Genomic DNA, 16,942 nt, shown 5'->3' on the forward strand with positions numbered 1-16,942 from the left:
TTATTTATGGGTGCGATCTTACCAAGATGGCCACCATTACAGTGATGTCTTATTATAGCAGCAGTTGTTTATGATAAAATGTGTTTTTGAGTTGCAAAACTGCATGTAACATGAACATTGTTTGTTTATCACCTCTTGGTCACTATTTGATTAGGCTAAATGCTTGTATTTTAACGGTTTGGTTATTTAAAAGGACACACTACTCATTGTTGACATTAGCTTCAGCTGTTAGCATAGTACATCAACAGCATAAAGTTAATGATTTGCACCTAAAATGCTCCTAAATGAATGTCACTTCTATTTAGCATGCAACATGAAAATAGTTTATCACTGCTTGGTCACTTATTTGTTTGTGATAAATGCAGGTATTTTAATGATTTGGTAATATAAAACAACACACTTGACAATGTTGACATTAGCTTGTACTGTCAGATTAGCATACAATCAGCATAAAGTTGACTGTTTTCACCTAAAATGCTTCAAAATTGATGTCAAACACCACTATTTAGTGAGTGATTCGTAATTTTATGAGCAATAAGGCGGTATTATTGAGCTAATTTGAGTCAAACAAGCAAGCCTTTCTTTACTATCGTGACCTTAACAAGATGGCCGCCTTTACAGTAATTCATGGAATGTTTCTTTGAATGATAGTGCCAGTCGATTATGATAAAATGTCTTTTTGAGGTGCTAAACCATATATAACATGAACATACTTTGTTTATCACTGCTTGGTCACTTATTTGTTTGTGATAAATGCAGGTATTTTAATGATTTGGTAATTTAAAACAACACACTTGTCAATGTTGACATTAGCTTGTACTGTCAGCTTAGCACATTATCAGCATAAAGTTGACGATTTTCTCCTAAAATGCTTCTAAATTGATGTCAAACACCACTATTTAGTGAGTGTTTCGTAATTTTATCAGCAATAGGGCAGTATTATTGAGCTAATTTGAGTCAAACAAGCAAATCTTTCTTTACTATCATGACCTTAACAAGATGGCCGCCTTTACAGTAATTCATGGAATGTTTCTTTGAATGATAGTGCCAGTCGATTATGATAAAATGTCTTTTTGAGGTGCTAAACCATATATAACATGAACATACTTTGTTTATCGCTGCTTGGTCACTTATTTGTTTGTGATAAATGCAGGTATTTTAATGATTTGGTAAAGAACACAATACTCAATGTTCACATTAGCTTGAGCCATTAGCTTAGCACAGAAACGGCATAAAGTTGATAGTTTCTGCTAAATTCTGAATTAATATCTAACATTGCTGGTTCTCATTTCATTGAGTTTTGAAAGTTATAGGACAACTTTGTCAAGCTAGCGTTCATTTACTTGTGTGACTTTACCAAAGCTAACGTTACAGGTTGTTTAAGATAGTGGTAGGAGATTATGATTTTAAAAAATGTTTTGGAGTAAATCCCTGATTCAAACACTCCAAAAGTTGTTTACAATATGTGTCAGAAGGTTTGTGCTTCCCCTCTTGAAAAATATTTAGCGTTTTGTCAAGAATCAATACACACGCGTGACGACGTTAGCTGCTAAAAGTGAAGTTTAAGGTGTCTTTTTGGGGGGGTGGTGTCTGCGTCCTCAAAGGCTTGCTTGCGCGTTTTGGGAGCGACACAAATTGGCGCTAGACGTGTGTGGCCTTTGGATAAAAGCTGGAAAGATATCAAACGGGATCATAAAGGCGGCGTGTCGTGCTTTTTTTTTTGGTTTTTGTGTAATTAGTCATCCGCGTCGCCCTGTCTCTGTAGGACGGGAAGGAAGAGGAGTGTGCACCTTTGCGCAGAGGCAGTCTCGGCGCTGTGAGGCTCCTCTGGGTGCACAAAGGCAGCGGCTCGCAGCGAAACTTCACTCGGCTACACGAACACGAGCCATATATCTGAAATCCGATCCCTTTTCGCCCCCACGAACACACCGCCAAGCATCCCACGTCCAGGATTGACAAGGTAGGGTGCTTGTTTTGTGTGGATTATCCGATGCAAAGCTGCTCGCCGTGGCTCCGCTTCGGGCTTCCCGAGCGTGCTTGTTTTTGTAGAAAATGGCGTCATCGCCCTCTTGTTTCTGCCCGGCCGCGGCAAAGCACACTTCCAGGGGGCTCCGGGCAGCCCTCACACGCCGCGTTTACCCCCGCGGAGAACCCACACGCCACCGACGGCGTGTTTAAAACCGAAATGAGCGCTCGCATCGGCTGCTAGCTGAGGCTTTCGTGTGGTGGAAGGACGCGCAAAGATGGAAGGGTCACCGGTCCTGTGCGCCAAGCTGCCGCCTCTTGGAAAAAGCTGCGGGCTTTGGCGCACACTAGCCCAGCCCTTGTGGTGCTCGACGAGCCCGCACGGCCTGGTGGTGCCTTCACGTCGCTACCGCTGTGAGACTGGCTTGTTTATGCGCGTTTCTACCCGCTGCGAGCTCGTCTTTACGCCGCACTTCCCTGCCATGCTGCAGTCGCTACGAGGGGGGCCTCCACTCTGGCGTGAAAGGCGCATTTTAACGTCGATTCGAGCACGCTAACACGTTATTGTGCCTCTTTAATGCGCTATATAACCGCGCAAAGGGAGATTTTCCATACGAGGGGGGTGATGCTAATCGTGCCGTGCGCGCTGCCTCGCTGCTTCTTTACGCAAAAACACGAGTGGGGGGACGGTTTGCACAAAAGTGGGGAAGTCCGGCCGCTGCGCAACCACGGTGGCGCTGCTTTTTGCGCAGCTGCCCTAACCGCCGCCAAGCACCGACCAACCTTTTGTAAATACTTGGGACTCTTGGGTACAAAAAAGGGAGCACAATAGTCACCGCGCCGGCCCCCTTTATGGCCTGTCAATGCGCTCCTAAGTCCCACTTGGGCTGCCCCCCACCCCCTGGCGGATCAGTGCATGCGTCCTAGCTGCCACCCAAACGTAATAATATCCCAAGTAAGTTTAAGAAGAGTTGCTATTTATTATACTGCAATCCTCATCCCTGCTTATCCGGCCTGCCATTACACGTCACCCGGCTACACGCAAAGACCACGACACGGGATGTGTCATTTGCAAATCACCCGCTGGTGTTTGCGTCACGGCCTCCATGTCCACAGCAGGGTGTGTAGTGTCTTATTATTATTTTTTTGTAAACGGAGACCACGCTTTGCAATAATGCGCTCTTCCGGTGCACCGGCTCGGGAGGCGGCGTCAACGCGGAAGCGCGAGCTCGAAAGCCGGCCATGGCTCCCCGCTTCCTCGCCCCGAGTCGAACGAGAGCTCCAGCGTGCTCCACAGCAAGCGTGCAGGCCGGCTTGATAGAGCAGCATGTCCACCCCCCTCCACCCCTCTCCATTCCCCCACCCCTCCTCCTTCTCCTCCGTGTCGTCCATTCACGACGTGGATCCTTTTTGTTTTTCTCCAGAGGACCGGTCAATCGGCGTCATACGCGCCGGGGACTGCGCTTGGTGAAGGGGGGGAGTCGGTCGTGTGGTTGACGGCTACCTCCATGTAGGGCGCACCATGTGTTGCTTTCTGGTCTAGCACAAGTTCTCAACCAGGCTCTAGTAGGACTAGTTTAGTTTGGGGTTTGCAGCACTTTCATGACGTTTAGTGATCATCAAAGTGCATATTGGATTGACCCACCCATGTTTTGCCCCCCCAGAACAATATGCTATTAGTGCTATTAAGCTAAACTGTCTTAGTGTTATTTTGCCCTTTTCTAACTTGTGTCAGGCATTTTGTCAGTCCCAACAGACTGTTCTTTTTCAGGATGGCTGGTATCTATATGGATGGGAGTTCATTGCATGTGGTTCTCCTGGAAAACTTTGCGTACTTGTGAGTTTCTGACGGTTTTTCCCGATTTAAGTGTTGGCTATAATGTGTCGCTTGGCTCAGTTCTATGGTTTGTCCTTTCATGTACACACTGCACTGTATTACGTCTGCACTGCTGAAAAAAATGACGCAATAAGTTTTATTTTCAAAGTAAATCTCAGGTAAATGTACATCAACACGCCTACTATACTGAGTAGTTTTTAATGACAGTGTTTGTAGTGTAATGGTGATGTTAATGGCGAGTACTGCAGTCTTGTGTCACATTTATAGAATATTGTAAATCACTCCCATCATTTTGTTGTTGTTGGAAAGACTATGAACCAGACTAATAGATTTATTTATTTTTCACTTTCCCTGTCAGGGGTCGACACAGCAAGTCAGTGGCATGAATGTTTTTTTTTTTGTTTAGTTTCTTCAATGGATGCCCTTCCTGATGCAACCTACAGAAACATTTAGGACACCAGGATTAGAGCAAACACGGGCGAACTACAACTGCAATGTCACTTTTTGGAACTATCAAAACTCTTCCAGTGATGGCGCTTTCTAGTGACGGTAATAACGGGGACTACGTCACAGCAGCTCCATGCAGATGAGGCTTTGATAGAAAGCATAGAGTGGGTGGGGGTCCGGTGTACGGAGAGGATCAGAGAAAGTTATATTTTAAGTTTTATGTGTGCTTTTTTAAAATGATTTTTGTGTGTTTTGCTGTGATGTTTTTTGCTGAGTTTTTTGTGTTTTTCCTTGACTGCAAAACATGGAGAGGATTATAGTTGTTATTTAATCATGTATTTAGTTATTAGTTTTTTTTAGGCCGTTTGTCGTAACATTTTTCAACATGAACCCCCAGATGTTTAACGTCCTCCTTGAAAGAAAAGGACCCAAGCACATAGAGCAGATTATTCCTTGTGGACTTATAACAATACAAGGTCTATTATTAGGGATGTCACCATTACCGGCATTATAAAACTCCTGACTGTTTTACCATTTGTAATGGTAATGGTTTAATTTCATTTGAACATGCATTAGATTACAATTGAATGCATCCCATAATCAGTTCACAGTTCCACATGTCCAAAAGGAGTAGGAAGAAGCAAAGCTTATTAAATCCTACCGCTCCATCTAGTACTTTTACAATCAGTAACTGTTACATTTGTTCACTTCCTGCTTTCCTAATATAGTTAAGTTTAAGTATAAACTTAAGTATATAGTTTAAGTTTTTTTTTAATTGTATTTTTGTCACGTACCAAAGTACGAGGTGATATGACCATACAATGACATAATGGGTACCATAGTAACTGTCAATATAGTGATATATATATATATATATATATATATATATATATATATATATATATAGCACATCATGACTGGTTCAAGAAGGCTTGAATGCACACTTTTTTGTGTGTTTTTAAAACTAATTCAACACCAAAGGCGGAGTTCAATGTGTTTTATAAACCCGAACACTCGATCCCAACATTGTATTTATACGTCAATTTGTGCAAGGCATAATAAAGAGGCGAACTCAACACTAATGCATTTCATTTCAGAGCAATTTCAAGCCATAAAAACAGCCACAAGGTGGCAGCAGAGCTCTGCAGGGATCATGTGATTGAAAGATGACAGGAAGGAGGAAGTGACGAGGTAGCATGCAGAAGGTCATGCATTGCTAGGGAGTATTAACACACGTATAGTTCAATTCCAAATGTGAATACTGTAAATAGTTATATTTGTAAATATATTCTCCAATATCTAGTCAGGAGCTTATATTTTCCGGAAACTTCTATGTTCTATTGCTGATTACTAAAGAATGGAAAACAGTAGAAAGAAACTTTATTTTTTTTCTGACGAAAAACATTCTTTTGCTAGTTTCCATGTTGATATAGTCATAGAACGCTATATTCTGTACTAAAACACAACACGGTTTAAACACACTCATACAGCCTTCAAAGTTTTTTGCCCTGCAAACTTTTGTTGGTTCAACGTATTTAGTTCAGGAAGGGGCGGGCTACTGTTTCTGTGGAGATTTCGCCACAAGCGTTTTTTCTCGTCATGATAATGACAGTATTTCATGCCTATGATGTCATTGATATTTTAACAGTAGATTCCACTGTAAACCATAGGACCCTATGTGTACCGCTTATAGTACTGTTTGGTTATTCCTAGATTTGATTTTTATTGTACTTTTGATGGACAGCTGCGTATATTGTCAACTACGGCCCTTAAAAAACAAACACAATCAGTTAACATGATGTTGTAGCACTTGTTGTATCGCCATTCAGCCTAAAAACGAGCTACCCACGGTCCATCCAGTATTCTATCGTACACTACGCCACAGCACCGGGCCCTTCCTCCTTCCTGTGCTTCTGTAATATGATTGGTGTGTGCGTCTGCATCCCATCCGAGTGTGTCCATTAGAAGCTAGTACAACAAGACAACAAGCTTCTCACATAGTCCATAGCATTTGTCCACATTCAAACGTACGAGTTGCTCACTGTGGATTATCACAGAGGGTGCAGCTTAAACATATTTTGGCTCATGAATTATGGAGCCTGCCAGACTTGAGGTGGATTTGGGGAGACGTAAGAGGCGATGATGGATGCTAGGCAGCGACTCTCAAGTAAAATGTCCATTTGCTCACTATGATGTTTTTGCCAGTGCACCTTTAAAAAGGAGCTGAAGGTAATGGGCATCAAGTCCCAGTGGTAATCTCATTAGCCAAACTGCTGTTGAGGTTCCAAGCACACAAAATAAGAGGAGAGATGCAGTTTATATGGATGTTTGCTGACAGGCTTGGCAAAAAAACAAAACAAAGTATCACAGATTTTTTTTTACTAAACTTTAGTGATTTTAATGCTGGGATGCTTGATCTTAACGGGAAAATTTTTGGACCACTAAACTTTTCACATTGGGTAAAAAAAAACAACCAAAACAGGAACCCTTCAAGTGTTGACTTTGTCTCCCTCTATCGGGATGTCACGGGAACTACAAGTAAAAACATGGCTGGCAATTACCGTAAAGTACATTATTTTAAGAGACAAAATACTAACTTGTAGTGATAAGTCATTTTAATATTTGGTTATGAAATCCCCTGTTAAACCCTCTTCCTCTTAACTGAAGTACACGTGCAAATATTTGACCGGTATTCATTTAAATACAATTTTTAATACTTTTCCAGATATATTTGGACAGTGATTAAAAAAAAAACAGAATTATGGCATACACCACTACAATGGATTAGAAATTAGTCAATAAACGAATCACAATTGAAGTGTAGACTTTGCGTTTTAATTTAAGACGTTTTATAAAAAATATGGTATGTACCGTTTAGGAATTATGACTCATTTCATTTTTATTTTGCTTTACTGGCATGATTATACATATATTCAGCAGGTTTATTACTCAGAAATTTCCTGGGCTCCACTGACTGGAAAGAAATTTCATCCAAGTATTAAAACGGTTTGATTAATTGTGTTAATTCAGTGCCATGCTGTACCTGCACTTGATCACCGACAGAGGGCAGCATTTAATTACTGTTGGGTTGATGTTGAAGCCAACATCAAAGCGTTATGGAGTCTATCTTTGTACTGTCCCTGGAGTTTTTTTGTTTGTTTTGTGTAATGAAAATGTTTTTGTGATGCTAATGCAGGTGATTTGTTTTAGTTTTTACAGGTGAGCGTGTTGGCAGTGAAGGTGGCGTGTTGGCACCATGGTGAAGGCCCAGAAGTCATCTGGGAGGAAGAGTGCTCACTCTGTTCGCCAAGAGGTAACGCAAACCTCCGGAGAAAGAAAGCATTTGGCTTAAATGGCGACATCATGTGAAAACGCCCCAAAATCATCTCTGGGATTCAATCTGCGTGTGTGTTGTTCTGTCGTTTTTGCCGTAATTCGATAACGCTTCAGTAAAAGAGTCCAGGTGGCCCACTTTGCACTGTGGTTGACGTTCAGCGAGGCGCCTGAATGCCGGACTCATTTGTCCCCCCCCCCCGTTTCAAGGGCGGCGGGGACGCTCTCGGTGAGCGAGACGGCGAGGGGCCGCGAGAAGAAGATGAGGATAAATTGGTGTGTGGAAGTGGAAGAAAGATCAGGGAGGTGCACGAGTGCCCAACACACACACACGCAGGCTGAAGTCGCTAATCTAGTAGTTTTAATTAGCCTGTGGATGCTCCAGATTCATCATCATTTGTAGAACATCACCGCCGAGGGATTCGTGATTAATGTTATTGACACGCACCCGCATCTGTCATCCCTGCTTTATATGTCTTCTGTCCCCCGCAGCCTGCGGAGGAAGAAGGTCCGCGCCGTTTAAGCAACCAGCACTCCTCCGACCGCCTCGGCGCTTCCGCTCCATCCGAGACGCCGCCTAAAAACCCGAAAGACACTCCAATGGATGTCCACGCATCCAAAGGTGACACCACAGCTCAGTCCAAACCCTTGTGGAGGCCCATCCCTCCTCTGCTGCCGGAGCCCGATAAGGGCGGCGCCCCTGACACCCGGGAGCAGAGCTGCCAGACTGAGGATTTGCCGCATCAGAGCACGGCGCCCAACCACAGCACAGGTGGCTATACGCCACTCATACTGTATACATTAACGCTGAAACGCTATCATTTATAACATCCTTTTAATCCTGTGAGGTCATTGCGTGGAACCCGGGGACGCTCCTCTCCTGCAGCAGCCCCTGCACACGTCCAAGTCTGGAATCCACCAGATCATTGAATGCTTTCGTTCAGGTTTGGGACACACACACACACACACACACACACACACACACACACACACACACACACACACACACGCCTTTTCCTTTCACCCATTGCACCCTGTCATGTGTCCATCCGATATTTAGAGATGGAAATCTCTACAGCTTTATAGACGATCGCATCACCGGCCTCTAACGCACCACGCTCCGCCAAGTGCTCGGCCGCAAATGCCACACTAGTCTAAAGCTTTTCAAAGTGCCAAACCCTGGGGAGACATTTTTTTTCCAGGCACATTTTGCAGCTTGCAAAACTCTCACAAAGACAGGAAGTCCCACACATGGCAGACATGTTTGTTATGTAGTGTTGACGGAGGGGATCAGACGATATCGATACTGTGCTTTTCCACTGATACCGATACCGAACGGTGGCACCTTTTACATTTTAACAATATAACAATATTTGATTTGACTAATACATTGAATGTATTTAGATTTTTAAAAAACTGACAGCTAGGAGACCTGAGTTCGATTCCACCCTCGGCCATCTCTGTGTGGAGTGTGCATGTTCTCCCCGTGCATGCGTGGGTTCTCATCCCCCATTCCAAAAACAGTGAGAGTAATGGGGAGACAAAAAAAGCAAAAGCCAAAACCCGTAATTATTACAATTAATAATGACTATTGCTTAAAACAGGCGGTCGAGTGGTTAGCACGAAGACCTCACAGCTCGGAGACCAGGGTTCAATTCCACCCTCGGCCATCTCTGTGTGGAGTTTTCTCCGGGTACTCCGGTTTCCTCCCACATTCCAAAAACATGCTAGGTTAATTAGCGACTCCAAATTGTCCATAGGTATGAATGTGAGTGTGAATGGTTGTTTGTCTATATGTGCCCTGTGATTGGCTGGCCACCAGTCCAGGGTGTACCCCGCCTCTCGCCAGCTGGGATAGGCTCCAGCACACCCGCGACCCTTGTGAGGATAAGTGGCAGAAAATGAATGAATGAATAATAAATTGTGGGCTGCACAGCGGTCGAGTGGTTAGCGCGCAGGCCACACAGCTAGCAGACCCGAGTTCGAGTCCACCATCGGCCATTTCTGTGTGGAGTTTGCATGTTCTCCCTGTGCATGCGTGGGTTTTCTCCGGGTACTCCGGTTTCCTCCCACATTCCAAAAAACATGCTAGGTTAATTAGCGACTCCAAATTGTCCATAGGTATGAATGTGAGTGTGAATGGTTGTTTGTCTATATGTGCCCTGTGATTGGCTGGCCACCAGTCCTGAAGACAGCTGGGATAGGCTCCAGCAACCCCGCAAACCTTGTGAGGATAAGCAGTAGAAAATGAATGAATTACATTGTTCAAAGGTCCTTGAACGCATCATTTTGTATGCTAACTTTCTCCCACGCTGCACAGACGGACTACTATCTATAACTATTTTTACTCTTTTTTTCTTTCACCTCCTCTTCATATTTGCTCCCAATACTATATACTATGTATAAATGTATGATTTGATGACGTTAGTGAGTACTATTGCACATATTTGTTGGTGCACAACCTCTAATTTATACTACATACAAACACAACATAACATTAAAGCGTGACACATTAGGACACATAAGTGGAACAAACAAGTTAGGGAGACGATAGATTTCACACATATTACATCATTAAAAAGTCAATTTGCCATGATATGGGGGCTGCTAATGAACTTTTCTTAAGCTCGCATGCTTTGTATTTACTTTTTATGTATTTTGTCTGGCAGGCACCAGCCAGCTGAGGCACATGCTGCTGAGGGAGGTGGACACCATCTTTGAGTGTAAAGTGTGTCGCAGTCTCTTCCGAGGCCTGCCTAACCTCATCACGCACAAAGAGTACTACTGCTTGACACGGCTGCCCGAGTTTGACGGTTAGTGGCTCACACCTTGCGTGCACGCCAACATGGCTGCAGTGCTTCTGCGTGCACGCAATGCAACCATGAGCATCATTGATGTTTATTAATATCGGTACGCATAATGTTCCGGCCCGTGCATCACCATCAGTGTCATCACATTTTGCTCACTTTTAGTCTGTTATGAACTCGCGGCTTGTGTCATCTTAATGAAGTTGCTCCCATGCACCAGTCGTTTAATGCGTCTCCATTCAGACTCCCATTACCAGCGGCGGAGAGTGTTGTGTCATTTTGACGAATTACTCAACCGCCGTGTTACTTTTTCCACCATTACTGGATAAACTGCATATTTTTTTCCTCCCGCGTTTCGCCGTCTAAGAACAGCTCTAAAAGTCGTTGTTTTCTCTCCCTGGGAATCTGTAGGAGATGACCGACAGAGTGTGGCGCTTAAGGATTTGACAGACATCATCTATCACCGAGGCGACCGACCGGATTACGTGGTCCGACTGGAGCCCATCCAGACCACCAGCAAGGCTGTGTACCAGTACGTCACCACAGAGGAGGAGCTGGCTCGCTATCCATCACGAGCACCCAGGTAGGGCGGGGGGGGTTCTTTGCAAAGTTCCTTCCTCACCGGGACGGACCACTGAGCATGTGTTTTTACCACCGCACAGTGCCAGAGAGAGTCCGGTCGCGTGGGAGCAAGAGTCGATGGAGATGGAGGCCGGCCAGCCTGGTGGTCCAGAGAGCCCAGGACAGAACCACCACAGCCAGGGAAAGAAAAAGCGGGATGCAGAAGAGGAGGCGGCCAAACAGGAACCACCACAGGCTGAGGACGAGGAATCCACGAGTGGGGTAATGATAGTGACCATGCAGTCCTTTATATGAAGCAGGATATTACATAACAACCAGTGTTTCCCATACATTCATTCATTTTAATATCATAAACACATTAGGCTGCACGGCGGTCGAGTGGTTAACGTGCAGACCTCACAGCTAGGAGACCAGGGTTCAGTTCCACCCTCTGCCATTTCTGTGTGGAGTTTGCATGTTCTCCCCGAGGGTTTCCTCCCACATTCCAAAAACATGCTAGGTTAATTGGCGACTCCAATTAATGTGAGTGTGAATGGTTGTTTGTCTATATGTGCCCTGTGATCGCCCGAAGACAGCTGGGATAGGCTCCAGCACCGCCCGCGACCGTTGTGAGGATAAGCGTTAGAAAATGAAGGAATTCATTCATTTTGAGGATAAGCAGTTGAAAATGAATGAATAAACACATTATGATGGGACTGTCTGGAAGTGTAGCTTGTTGTTACATTCATTTTCTACCGCTTATCCTCAAAATGAATGAATTAATGAATAAACACATTATGATGGGACTGTCTGGCAGTGTAGCTTGTTGTTACATTCATTTTCTACCGCTTATCCTCAAAATGAATGAATAAACACACATTATGATGGGACTGTCTGGCCATCATAATGTGTTTGTTCATTAATTCATTCATTTTGAGGATAAGCAGTAGAAAATGAATGAATAAACACATTATGATGGGACTGTCTGGCAGTGTAGCTTGTGATGAATCCCATCATAATGTGTTTATTCATTCATTCATTTTGAGGATAAGCGGTAGGGAATGAATGAATGAATGAATAAACACATTATGATGGGATTCATCACAAGCTACACTGCCAGACAGTCCCGTCATAATGTGTTCATTCATTCATTGTGAGGATAAGCGGTAGAAAATGAATGTAATAACAAGCTACACTGCCAGACAGTCCCATCATAATGTGTTTAGTCATTAATTCATTCATTTTGAGGATAAGCAGTAGAAAATGAATGAATAAACACATTATGATGGGACTGTCTGGCAGTGTAGCTTGTTGTTACACGTAGCACCATTATGTACCTCTGCATGCACTCTAAACTCTAGGTTGAATGGCACAGCTGTAACATTAGCCCTGGTATAATGGTATAAGGTGTGTACTGCATACTGCCACCTACTGTACGGAGATGTAACAACAAGCTACACTGCCAGACAGTCCCATCATAATGTGTTTATTCATTCATTCATTAACACACCTTGTACCATTATACTTTATACCAGGGCTAATGTTAGAGCTGTCATTCAAGCTAGAGGTTAGAGTGCATGCAGAGGTACATAATGGTGCTAACGGAGAGTAATTGAATCACGCTTGAGCACGCTTGATGAACGAGTATGGCAATATTTATGTTTTTGTCCCGCGCAGGTGGAGGATGTGACAATATCCTGCTGTCTGTGCGGTCAGGACTTCAACTCGCGCCGCAGCATCAGGCGTCACTGCCGCAAAATGCACCAAACTAAACTGGAGGAGCTCCGGAAGTTCACGGAGACGCGGACCGTACCGACCAGCCTGCTGTCCATGGTGAAAGGTCGGTTCCGCGCTTCCACGTCTTTCATTGTATTCACCCAACTCTGACACGGAAAGCCGGTGTTGTCCTTGCGAAGGTCGGCCACGGGCTCGACCTCGGAGCACGACAGCTGGAAAGTCCTGCCACGTGTGCCACAAAGTCTTTGCCACCAAAACCAACGTGCGGCGACACTACGACGAGGTGCACCGCGGCCTGCGGCGGGACACCGTCACCGCCGCCACTCGGCCCGGCCAGCCGCTCTCTCTGGAGGCCACCCCTCCCAGGAAGAGCAACAGTGCGTCTCCACCGCGCGGCAGCAGCACCAAGTCAACTCCCGGTGGGCAGAATCGCACAAAACCTCCGAGTCAACCACCACCCTCGATACAGGCCAATCAGGCGCCGAGTCGCTGCACGCTGTGTAAGAGGAACTACAGCTCCCAGGTTAGCGTTAGCATACACCCTCCATATTTCATCAACCGACTATACAAGCTGTACATTGACTACTCTTAAGTGTTTTCATTTTAAAAGATTTTAAAGACTTTGATAAAAATGCGGAGGCGGGTGAGATCTGACACCATCTTGTTCTTGTGTCTGTCGTAGCTCATGTTGAAGAGACACATGCGCATCGTGCACAAGATCTACAGCGTCAAAAGTAACCGATCAGCGAATGCATCGTCATCTTCCTCCTCCCCCGCCCCCGCAGCAGTCAGTGCAAACAACAGCAGCATGCAGGCTAGCAACAGCCTCCAAGTCAAACAGGAAGTGGTCGATGCATCAGAAGACGAGGAGGACATGGACAGTAGTCCGGCGGCATCTCCCGCCCAAAGCACCGCGTCGAGCAAATGTGCCGCGGTGGCCCCCGCAGCCCTGAAGGTGAAGGAAGAGGAAACGCCGTGGGCCACGAAGCCCCCGGCAAGCAGCGTTTCCGCCCCGAGCGCCGTCCCGAAAACCAAACTCTCCGTGGGTTTCGACTTCAAGCAGCTCTTCTGCAAGCTCTGCAAACGCCAGTTCAGCTCCCGCCAGAACCTCTCCAAGCACATCGAGCTGCACATGGACGGAAACGACATCTTCATCAAGTTCTACCGCTGCCCGCTCTGCCGCTACGAGTCACGCCGCAAGCGGGACGTCCTGCGCCACGTCACCGTGGTGCACAAGAAGTCCACCTCCTACCTGGCCAAGATCATGCCCAAGCTGGAGAGCCGAGCGGTGAAGAGGCTCGCCGAGGCCGTCCTCAACAACGCCAACCCCAAGAGAGTGGCCGCCGCCGTCGCCAAGGAGGAAGTGAACGGACGCCACACCTCCGTTTCCTCCCCGTGTTTGTCGCCTCCCGTCACCCGTAAGCAAGACTCCTCTGCGAACGCCGCGTCCTCTTCCACGGCTCCGCCTCCCGCCCCCGTCGTCTCTCGGAAACAGCAGGAAATGTCATCGCCAGCCCCCGCTCCGTCGCCGCCTGTCACGCGCAAGCAAGACAAGCAGCAGCCTCGGCCCATCAGCCCCCCGATGACCCGCCGCAGCGACAAGCACTCTCACCAGCGCAACTCCGCCCCCGTCTTAACGCCGCAAACGCGTCGCCACGACACCGACACCAGCGCCTCCGCTTCATCTTCCACTGAAGTCAAGGTGACCAAGAACTTCTCCTTGCATGCCTGCGACCAGTGCGGCCGTGCCTTCGCAAAGAAGGTACTCGTCTTTCAGCTTCCTGCGTCGTCAATTCAGCGCAATCAAACCTGACGCCGTTTTGTCTCTCAGGTGTACCTGGAGTCTCACAAGCGCAGCCACCGCAACGCAGAGTCGGCGGCCGCCAGCCGTCGGAAAGGAGTCAGCACACGCTCCAAATCGCTGGTGTGAAGAACCAACAAACCGGGTAAGAACTCACTCACTCTCTTTTCTCCCCTTCTTCTTCCTGCTTTCCCCTCCTCTTCCGCCGCCATTCACCAGACAAAAGCGTCAGTCTACTTGAGTTAAGAGGTGTGTGTGTGTGTGTGTGTGAAGATGCTGCCATTAACTGACCGCAGCACGTTTACCAGCTGTTTCCTTTTATGTGCACGCCTACCTCTTTGTCTAACACCTCCTGCATCTTTCCTAGTCCACTGGGTGGGGGACAATGGACGCCAAAACATTGGAAGGAGTTAGTGGGCAAACATCCAAGGAAGCAAGACCACTATACAGTTTTTTGTTGTTTGCATACGAGCCAAATATTGCATCAATTTGTCTTGGAATAAGGCCAGCCATGACACAATCTAGCCAGCAGATGGCGCTTGCTCTCTACAAGGACTATTGTGCATCTTCTACTCACTTTAATGGATGAATTCATTACTTATTTTATTTCTTAACTATATATGATGGCGTGACCAAAGGCAAGGAAAAACCCCTTAAAAGAGTGTTTTGATTTTTCTTACCACAGTACTTTTTGTGTTGAAATGACTCCATTTTGTCCACGCCCTCACCACGTTTATATAGCTGGACATTTAGCCAACATCAACTGGACTCTTACTGCGATGTATCTATTTTTTTCCCCCGCGAGGACTCCACACAATCTTAAAGCAGGTTTGCATTCAAACATACATTTTTTTTTGCTTTGCATCCTCATTGCTTGGATGGACACGGCAGCTTCCATGAAGAGGAAGTGGGATTATCTTGGTTGGTGGTCGCTGAACAACACTGGACTACAGGAAGTAGTGACATGTAAATAATGTGCAAAGAGAAAAAGCCATTAAATGGAACAAAGCTGGAAAGTTTATTTTTATATCTTAACAAAAGACATGTTAGTGCAACAAGGGAAGATTATATAAGTTGTTCATATTAGTTCCAATGTAAGCACCATAGTTGATGTGATTTGCTTTCAAGGGATGTTTTATTTCAAATGTGTGAGAAGAGAACAAAAAAATGTCCAGGTACGCCAGGGATTTTTCTTTACATCATTGTTGCAACCTTTTCGTAAGAATGTGCACACTAAACACACTAAATAAAAACATCAAATTTAAAAAGGGGCTTTTGTGTGACTTTTAATATAAACGCCACATCCATCAAATTTCTTTGTGTCACTCGCAGACATTTCATTTACTTGCAGCGTACATTTACATTTCCTCAGTTCCTGTGCAATTTCCTGTAGGGCAATACATCTTTTGTTTTGTTTATAATAAAAGCGAGGGCGTAATGGCGCACATAGGAGAAAGGATATCTTCTGTTTGTCAAATCAGATACATCATAATGCAGAATAACCTTGGTTAGCGTCCGCCCCGGTTACCATGTTTGTTGTTAAAGTCTATACCACAATTATGCCGCAGTTTGTGTACATTTTCCAGTTAGCATACAATATGTCTTGTCCTTGTTATTAATACACTGTATAGTCCGTGTTCTTAAAGTATTTCAAGAAGAATTTTTTTTTTTAGCATCCTATTGGCTAGTTAAACAAAACGGCTTTCATAGTAAATACAAAACATTAGCATCCTATTGGCTAGCTAAACAAAAGAACAACCCGAAGTTAACGGCGACTATTTATGACGTCACCAGCTGATGAGTTTTGATTTCAGTCATATTTATGGAACCGAGTGTGTTTTGTTTCCATTAAGATACTGTATACTCATCAAAATATCATTTAAAATATATTTCACGGCGTACAGTATAAAAAGATTTAAACAGTCTGAAGTAGCTCACCTAATTGAACAGATCAACTGTGATGCTACCCATAGCCACGAGGGGTCGTAGTTGGGATTACTTTACTCGGAGCGACTGTGGCACTTTAAGTAAAACGGGCTAGCCCACTGGGTTTGCCACCTGCAATGACACCATTTCCCCTGAAGATGATGCCATTGTTCCATGAGTAACTTCTTTGTCAATTAGTAACACTGTAGTTTTTTTCTTCTTGCAACGACACCCACCTTCCACAAGATGTCACCATATCACCGTCTGCTTCTATATAGTGTCGCATAAATTGACCATGTTGCCCCCCCCCCCCCCCGCCCCACTCAGACCCCTTCCAATCAACACCAGGGGGGGGTCTTCTGTGCTCTCTTTCCTCGATCAAATTGTTATTACAACGCAGATGGGATGCGCGTCATTTATTTTAATTCCACTCCCTGCGAGAATGCTCGTTTGGTTTCACCTACGCACACCACAGGGGCGGGGCTTCGACAATCAATGGGGCGTAGTCTCAATTGATACAAGTTGAGG

The 16,942-nt window shown here is 45.3% G+C and overlaps 1 protein-coding gene across 4 annotated transcripts; it reads left to right on the top strand.

Annotated features, from left to right (window-relative positions):
• Window positions 1–1,456: 1,456 nt before the first annotated feature.
• znf800b (zinc finger protein 800b) lies at window positions 1,457–15,797 on the top strand. Of its 4 annotated transcripts, none has more exons than XM_058078517.1 (12): window positions 1,457–1,960; window positions 7,460–7,562; window positions 8,075–8,354; window positions 8,431–8,526; window positions 10,252–10,395; window positions 10,801–10,972; window positions 11,052–11,232; window positions 12,628–12,790; window positions 12,867–13,210; window positions 13,370–14,449; window positions 14,519–14,633; window positions 14,896–15,797. In XM_058078517.1, exons 2-11 carry the CDS (start codon window positions 7,506–7,508, stop codon window positions 14,615–14,617), a joined length of 2,616 nt encoding a protein of 871 aa, XP_057934500.1. In that variant the 5' UTR covers window positions 1,457–1,960; window positions 7,460–7,505; the 3' UTR covers window positions 14,618–14,633; window positions 14,896–15,797. The 4 variants fall into 4 exon arrangements, with proteins under 4 accessions (XP_057934500.1, XP_057934497.1, XP_057934499.1 ...); XM_058078514.1 differs by having other exon boundaries at window positions 1,459–1,960; window positions 14,856–15,779; XM_058078516.1 differs by lacking the exon at window positions 1,457–1,960 and adding an exon at window positions 1,977–3,085 and having other exon boundaries at window positions 14,856–15,779.
• Window positions 15,798–16,942: the final 1,145 nt, after the last annotated feature.

The sequence above is a fragment of the Doryrhamphus excisus genome, chromosome 7, assembly GCF_030265055.1.
Source record: "Doryrhamphus excisus isolate RoL2022-K1 chromosome 7, RoL_Dexc_1.0, whole genome shotgun sequence".
NCBI classification, from domain to species: Eukaryota; Metazoa; Chordata; class Actinopteri; order Syngnathiformes; family Syngnathidae; genus Doryrhamphus; species Doryrhamphus excisus.

Excerpts from the sequence above, each read along its gene's own strand:
- znf800b (XM_058078517.1), top strand. The coding sequence starts at position 7,506 with ATGGTGAAGGCCCAGAAGTCATCTGGGAGGAAGAGTGCTCACTCTGTT. Across the intron at positions 10,973-11,051 it reads TATCCATCACGAGCACCCAG|TGCCAGAGAGAGTCCGGTCG; the intron begins GTAGGGCGGGGG and ends ACCACCGCACAG. Across the intron at positions 13,211-13,369 it reads AGAGGAACTACAGCTCCCAG|CTCATGTTGAAGAGACACAT; the intron begins GTTAGCGTTAGC and ends TGTCTGTCGTAG.